At 46.6% G+C, this 8,184-nt stretch overlaps 1 protein-coding gene across 3 annotated transcripts in view; it reads left to right on the forward strand.

Moving 5' to 3' along the window:
• Positions 1 to 343: 343 nt before the first annotated feature.
• SMIM11 (small integral membrane protein 11) overlaps positions 344 to 8,184 on the forward strand; it is a 13,760-nt gene continuing 5,919 nt past the window's right edge. The window contains exons 1-2 of one of the 3 annotated variants that reach the window (XM_006153913.3): positions 344 to 477; positions 4,442 to 4,560. In XM_006153913.3, the coding sequence (XP_006153975.1) occupies positions 4,549 to 4,560 (12 nt within the window). In that variant the 5' untranslated portion in view covers positions 344 to 477; positions 4,442 to 4,548. Of the gene's footprint in view, positions 478 to 613; positions 873 to 1,080; positions 1,253 to 4,441; positions 4,561 to 8,184 lie in introns of those variants that run through there. The other 2 variants (XM_006153915.3, XM_006153914.3) reach the window with 2 other exon arrangements.

Here is an 8,184-nt window from a genome sequence, read left to right on the forward strand (position 1 = left end):
CTTCTACCTGGATGTCCCGTTTTCGCCCTCCCACCTAGCAAGACTGGGCATGCTCAAACTGCACGAGTTTACACTTCCTGCCAAAGGAAAATGCACGCAGCTGTCAGAAATGAAATATGCTAAATGTGCTAAATGTGGACACTCCTAGTAGGGTCCCAACGCATCCCCGCCGCAGACACCCAGAAGGCACCCAGGCAAAGCGGTACAGCTGAGGGCAGGGGAACCCGCGCAGGCTCGCCCTCCCCCAGCTCAACTAGAACGAGAACAAGACCCCTGACCGGACCGATGGCGACCTGCGCCCGCCTCAGATCCGCCCCGGTCCGCTGCGACAGTGCTCGGAGTCCGGTGCCCCGGAGGTGGGGGTGGGGCGATCAGATTCTCTGCGCGTGCGTGCGGAGCGGTGCATTTCGGGACGTGTAGTTTTCCCCGCAGGACGGTGGGCGTCGCGACTTGTGCCTGGGCAGGGGACAGGGAGCGGTAAGTGTGCAACGTTCAGGCTGGTGGACGCCTACCCCGAAGCCTAAGCGTCCTCCGGGGTGCTGGGAGGCCGGTGGCAGACCCTGCGTTGGCGCTTTCTCTCCCAGTTAGACGCTGTGGGGCGCGGCCGCGCGGCGCGGGGTTGGCGGGGGGCTGGTGGGTGACCCGCGTGGCTCTTCACCCCGAGCGCCTCTGCCGGACCCGGTGGTCCAGGCCCCCCCCCGACGCCTGCGGACCCGCACGCTCATGCTGAAACGAGGTCCCGGCAGGGCCCAGTTTGGTTCTGGCCAGAAGGTGTTGGCTTCTGAGGCCTTAAGAGAAGAACGAATATCCTGGACACCCTGCTCTGTGGAAGAGTGGGGGAAGAGATGACAGCCCCTGGCCTCCGTCCTTGGGTGTGTGTGGGGCAGGTGTTGCTCCCTGGGTGTCGGGGTGGGCTGGGGAAAGGATCCTGGAACCGACCCCAGGTAACCGAAGTGGAGCTGAGCCCAGAGCAGTTCAGCGACCCAGCTGGGGCTGCGCAGTGAGCACAGGCACCCTGCCAGGGCGTGGGGTTCCAGCAGGTGGGGTCTGAGCAGCTGAGGTCCTGTGAGGCTGGCCAGAGCAAGGAGGGCCACGGAGTGCCCCAGATTGACCTGGCCGCCACCGCCCCAGGCCTGGCCCTAGCAAATGACTGGGTGAAGGACTGGAGTGAAAAGGATAGAGATTGAGAATGGCTTCAGAAAGTTCAGACAAAGAACACGGACTGAAACGGACTGAAACGTGACCAGAACGGGTGAGACTACAGGAGATATGCTGGACTTTATTGTGAGCCAAGAAGACAAAGTAAATTGTAGGCTACCTTTGTCCATATTACTTCAACTGGCCTAAACAAAATAAGTGAATACCTTTTTTGTTTCTAGGAGAAACTTGGCAAAGGAAAAATTAGGATATTTTTGCAGTAAAGGAAATAGAAGTATTTGATAGCAGGCTAGAACATTTGTTATTTTAAAAATAATTATTTTATTTTATTCATCATAATTATCATTTTAATTGAAGAGGAAGAGAGGGAGGGAAATTGAGAAAGCAAGCCACCAGCTCCGAGACTCCAGCATAGTCAGCCATGTGGGAGTCCAGCGCCTTAACCACCGCACCCTGCCAGCCCCACATTTATTTTTTAGTTTTAAGCCTGTGAACTGTTCCAGGGGAAGTTTAAAATTCCAGCCAGGGGAGTGGTGGTTAAGGCTGCTGGATCCCACACATGGCCAACTGGGCGTCTGAGTCCCAGACCTGGTGGCTTGGAAAATACACCTGGCACGTGTGTGTGTGTGTGTGTGTGTGTGTGTGTGTGTGTGTGCACGCGCATGCTCAAAGACAGAGGGGAAAATGGAGAAGGGATGTGGCATTGCCATCCTTCTGGGGGGATGTGTGTGATTTCTCACTTTCCCTCTGTATTTCACTCTGTCTCTTCAGGGAGTGCAAACACCTGAGAGCAAAAGCTATGAAAAAAAAAAAAGAAGAATTTTTTTAAAAATTCTAAAATTCCTAGGTTTTATGCACCACAAAATTTTCCCATCCTGGCTCTTTGTAGGGTAGCCCTCAGACTCCAGCTGCCTCTCGTTTCTATAATATCAGTGCGTCAGTTGTGCCTGTGGCAGCATAGCTCACAGATATTTTTAGCTCTCATAGTTGATCTCATTTGCAGAAGGCCAGCAGGGTGCTGTGAAAACGGCTGAAGTGGGACATGTAATTTAGGAAGGTGGGAAAAGTTGTAATTTCGAAGTGGGTGGGAATCAGCAGGGCTGCTCGTGGCAGTTTGTCTTCTTGTTTTTCACCCTCATCCTACTGTTGCCACTACTGTTGTGACTGACTTTATATGTATTCCCTAAAGAGCTTAAATTTAATCACTCTAGCTATTAAAATACGAAGTAGAGGCAGCTGCCACTGCAGTTAGGCTCCGTGATATCAGAAAGGATGGTTGGGTGTGAGTTCCAGATTTGTGGACTCATCCTATGGATTCTGATTTTGAAAATGGGAACACGTTGGTTCCTGAGCCCCAGCATTGGTACCACCAAGAGCAGAACCCAGCTCTCCAGCTCTCCTGGTCCCAGCGTACTGCTCTTTACTCCATATGCTGCTTGTCTTGCAGTGACTGTGTTTTGCCCTGGATGTCACTCGTTTATATCCTTCAGCTTGGTGTGTCCATTCGTGGGAGGAGAGTTATCACAATAGCGTTTGACATGTATTTAATGCTTTCTGTGTGCTGAGTGTGTGCTTGGTTACCATCCAGTCTCCAAGGAGAATTTACATGAAGGAACTGAGGCTTAGAAACTTACCTAAGTGACTTACCAACATAGCACCTGTTTGCCAGAGGGCCGGAAAACCAGATGTTCTTTTCCATTTATTTTCTCCTGTAAATCTTTTGGACTCTTTCTTGTCCTTGACCTTGGGAATCAATATCCTACATACATCAGTTCACTGGCATAATTTGGCCTCAGGAAATTTGCAGAAAGCAGGTAAACTCTCCTAATAGATTCATGCACAACTCAAAGCGGAGATTATAAAAATAAAATTTACAAGACCTTAAACATCTTATTTAAAGTACAGTATGGCTTATCCATAAGATTATTAAAGATTGTCAAAATAAAAATTCTGCCACAGGTTATAACATGTTAGGAATGAATTTCCCCAGTCCAGGTAGGGATCTGCTGCTACTTAAAGACAGGTGGGCCATTTACACATGAAGGTGAAGAGCACTTTGATCACCATCATCTCCTTTAAACAGGTCTGTGGTTATAATTCCTCCGATTAGCTTATCTGACTTTGCAAAAGTCACAGAGAAGACTTGGCTATCTGGTGCTAGCTGTAGCTTGTTTTCAAGATACGATGACCTTGAATTGATGAAGTATGGACTTTTTACATTTGGAGACTTTTGTAATTCAAAGTTTCTTATAATACATTTTTCTTGTAATACAGAGTTTCTTATAATACATTTCTGTCCTAGTCCTGTTCCAAAGGCCTGTGAAATTTTCTGCTGTTTTTCTTAACTCCAAGAACTTTTTTTTTTTTTTTTTGTAGAGGACTACAGAGAGAGGTAAGGAGAGAAAGTGAGAGAGCACACCCACCATGAGGGATAGCCACACTATAGTCCCTTCTCCATTTCTCCCCCCTTTTGGAATTTTGCATACGTACACACACACCCCCCCTGATGTGTTTGTCAAGCTTCTGGTCTGGGACTCAGATCACATGGTCGGCCATGTTGGATCCAGCTGTCTTAACTACTGCACCACTGATTGGCTCCATTCTAAATACATTTGAAGAAGAATGTTCCCATGATTTTGGAATACAGATGAGGCCCTACAGCCGTACTGGATGGGTTTGAACCCCAGTCCCACCTGTGAGACTCCAGGTGCTTTATTTCAACTTGGTTCCGTTGTCTGTAAAGTGGAGGTAATAAACCATCTCATAAGGCAGTCTGAGGACTAGCACTTCAATGCGGCCCAGGGCAGCTATGATCATTTTTGCTATTGGTCATCAGATTGGGGAAAAAGTAGGGGCCTTAGAGACTGTCTGTTTGACACCTCTTTTCCCACTTATGCGACCAAGATCCTGAGAGGGAAGTCACAAGAATGTAGATTCTCCATCTCGATTTCAAGTTTTCTGACTCTTGGAGTATGTTATAGCCTAAAAATAGTGACATATGAGGCGTCAGAGCAAATCTTGTGCTCTGGCTGTGTCCCTGCCTTGTCCCTCTGCCTTACCTTCCACTAGTCACTAAGTCTCCCTTGTGCTTTAGAGAGAATTCTACATATGAGTTGCTTTCTTAGGACACTTTTTTTTTCCTTCTTTTTTTGTCAGAGAGCTCATACCAGAGGGAGAGGAAGAAAGCACTCCTCGGTAGGGTGTGGTCATGCTGTTCTCTTGTTTCCCAAGGTGGTCTGTGCTAGAAACCTCTGGCTGACCTCTTTCTTTTCTCCTTGCCCAGATCAGACCTGCGGGCTCCGAGGACCTCATCTGCCAGCCCCCTCTTCTCAGGTACCTGTCATGATTAAGAGTGGCATGGATCTGCAGTGAAGTCATAATTGGTCTACCATGAATTGGAAGGTGAGAATAGCTTCAAACAGTTATGGCTTGGGTTTTTAATTTTCTCCTAATTGCAAAAATGCAGAAGAATAGTTCTGTAGATACGAATTTATTAAAAAGAATAAGTAGGGGGTCAGCAGGTAGTATGGTGGTTAAGGTGCTGGACTCCCCATAGCTGACTGTAGCTCGAGTCTTGGATCTGGCAGGTTGCTTTCTCACTTTCTTTCTCTCTCTGTCTCTTGTGAGTGCACGTGCCTTGTTGGAAATTAAAATAATAATGGTAATAAAAAATCTTTAGAAAAAGAATAAGTAGATGAAAGCATAGTACTATTTAATGTTTTAAAGTATATAAATATACATTTATTTACCAGTCTTTTGGTTAAAGGATAGGTCTTTTCTTTGAATGGGCATCCATTAACTTGAGATCTAGCCTCACTCTTGCAATCTTCTTGCAAAAGCTATACTTTAAAGCTTCCCCCACAGGGAAGGAGGTATATTCATTATACTTCCACACTGTGATCTGGAAGGCTGGTCTATTGAAATCATTGTAAAACCTGCTAAAAATTTCTATTTCAAAACCAAACTTTTATTCTGGATATCATTTAGATAGTCTTTTATTTATACATTAAAAATCTCTTCATTTTCAGAAAAGAAAACAGAAAGTCACCCAATCTATGGTACTTTGTTATAGCAGCCCAAATTGACTAAAACATTAGATTAAGTTTTATGAAGCCATCTACATGTAAAATCTTTCCAGATTTTAATGGTCTTCCCTAATGGTTTCCTTCCTTCCTTCCTTCCTTTCTTTTTTTCTTTTTCATAATTTTGCCAGAGGGCACATGCACTTGCAGAGAGTGAGAGGGAGGGCAAGCGAGAAAGCGCCTCCCATGGGGGATGGTCAGACCTCAATCCCTTTGCCTCTGTTTTTCCCTCCTTTCGGGATTTTGGGCACACATGTACATGTGTGTTTTTCAAGCTACCAGGTCTGGGATTCGAACTGCACCGCCAGGCATGTGGGATCCTGCTGTCCTGTCACCTCATGGGTGGGCCCTTTTCCCTAATCTTTACAGTTGTCTGGCCAATGGCATTTTTTCTTTCCAACACAAACCTAAGTCTTTCACAGCATTTAACTTTGGGATGTGAGGGCCATCTGGAGATCTGCGACATCTGTCACCCCATTGATCGCCAGGGTTGATTCGGCTGATCTGGCTAGCTAAGCGGGTGTCCCCTTCCTCCCTCACTGCTCCATGTGCATCCCTCCCGAAGCTGCGTGCTCGGTTGAAGAGGATGACCTTCCCTGATAGAGGAGGACCATTCTTCAGTCAAGGGTATACCATAACTGCGCTCCCCTGCTAGAATCTCCAAACAAGCTTTCAAAGCATTTAACTTTGTTTCATGGAATCTACCTTTTCTTCACACAGTCATATTTCGTACGTGTTGTGTTCAAATAAATAATTTGTTATAATAGCAACAAGTACAATTTAAACTAGTTGGGGAGTAAACACAACTGACCCCTGTAATGCACTGGGTCCAGCAGCACCCAGAGAGCAGCCTGATAGCTGCAAACGTGGAGTGGACTGAACAACGGCAGGTTTTACAGAGGGAAGGAAAGCTCACTTTATATCTCTGAAGTCAAATAAAAGTTATTATGTCACCATTCGAAGATGACTGCTATTAGCAATTTTGGTGTATTTTAGTATTTTTTGCCTGTATTTGCAGGTGTGGTACATGTATTTTCAAGCATAGGGACTTACTGCAGGTGTTTTTTTCAATTATTATAAGGATTTTCTTGTTCAAAACATCCAGGGCTTTTTTTAAGTTTATGTTTTTGAGAGAGAGAGAGACATACACATAGATTCCCTTACCAGGATCTTAGTATGATGCAATTCCCTTCCTCTGGTCCTCCAGCTAGTTGGTATTTTGGGTGCACTTGCATGTTTCAGGTCTACTTGGGATCCAAACCCATGTTGGCCATGTGCCTTCCAGTACTGCAAGTCAGTATGCTGCTGCCTACGTTATCTAAGCTGGGCCAGCATCCAGTGGTTTTGTGTTGCAAGGAGAACTGGAAAGGTCTGGAAGCAGGATCAAGGCTCTGTAGAAGATACAGGACCCTCCTCCCTCCAACTCTGGGGACAAATAGGTGTGGGTGTGTACAAGTATACAAGAGGGCTCAGGGACTCTTCTCCAGAAAGAGCCTGGATGCTATTAGAGAAACAGAGTAAGTGTTCTGTGAAGGGATTGGAGAGGCGAGAGTTTGCTTACCATGCAGGGGTAGCCAGAGCTTACGGGGAAGGTTGGGAAGCAGGACGGCAGGATGAGGCAGTGAGAGGATGGAACAGGGAAGAAGCAGAAAGCAGTAAGGGGTGAGACTCAGGAGGACTGTACCCACTTCGTGGCTAAGTCCATCGGAGTGAGAGTCAGCAACTGGAACAAAAGGCCACATAAACACCACGGTTTGGAGCATCATGTTTAATGCATGGGTTGCAGACCTTATCCCAGGGTTTCTGATTGGGTAAGTGTGGACTGTGGCCCAATAATTTGCATTTCTTTTTTTTTTTTAAGAATTATTTATTTTTATTTATTTATTTATTTTTATTTGTTATAGGGCATGTGCACTCACCAGAGAGAGACAGAAAGAGGGGGGAAGTGAGAAAGCAAGCTGCCAATTCCAGGACTTGAATCATGGTTAGCCATGTAGGAGTCCAGCACCTTAACTGCCACGCCTCCTCCTGGCCCCCAAGAATTTGCATTTCTAACAAGTCCTAGGCGATGCTGATGCACACTGGTGGAAGGTAGCACATAGAGGTGCTTTTTTCTTAAATTGTGGAGTGAAATCCGCCCTCTTGACCACCCAGCCAATGTTGATGGGGTTGAGCAGAATCCTTTCTTGTGTCAGGAACAAACCTTCCCAGCTCCATGCTGTTGTAGCACCATGGCTTCCCAGGAGCAGCCTCATGTTTAAAAATGCCCCCTTCCAAGATGCGCCGTATTCATGCTGGGAAGAACCATGCTGTACTCTAAATATGTACACTGATTAAATGTGAAAACAAACAAACAAACTGAATGATCCCCTTCTGTGTAGTGTCAGAAAGAAATGGCGTCTCCTTATGCCCTGACTGCAGGGAGGGCCAGGAGGTCAAATGCGTCCGTGACCTTCCCGCCATGGCTCACTGGCCTGTGTGGATGCAGCACTAGTCAGCCGTACCTGTGTACCTGCGTGCGAGCACTGAGCGTGGCCTCGTGATTCAGAAAGTTAGCCGTCCCCATTCACAGGTATTAGGTTTAGTTTTCTTAAAATTAGAGTAGATCTAGTCCACCTCGACAATATACATCGTCTTCTTGAAGGTCTGCATGTTTTGAGAGATACGAGGCACGGTTAGGAGGAAATCAGGAAAGCGTTACCACAGCTGGAGCTTAGCGTAGCAGCCCCTGTGGAGTGGAAAAGGGCCCTGCAGCTCCCGGTTTAGCCCTGTTAGTGCCCTTGACCTCTGCCGCCCTTAACACCACCTCCCTTGGAGCCTGAAACTTCTGCCACCTCTCTGCTACTTTTAAAAAGAAAGCAAACACCAAAACCACTTGCTGTGTCCGTTTGTTGGCATGTTTCCATTTCAGTGAGTTCTCTAACTTCTGGTAGAGATGATGCAT

This window comes from Tupaia chinensis, unplaced genomic scaffold, assembly GCF_000334495.1.
Source record: "Tupaia chinensis unplaced genomic scaffold, TupChi_1.0 Scaffold000392_1, whole genome shotgun sequence".
NCBI classification, from domain to species: Eukaryota; Metazoa; Chordata; class Mammalia; order Scandentia; family Tupaiidae; genus Tupaia; species Tupaia belangeri.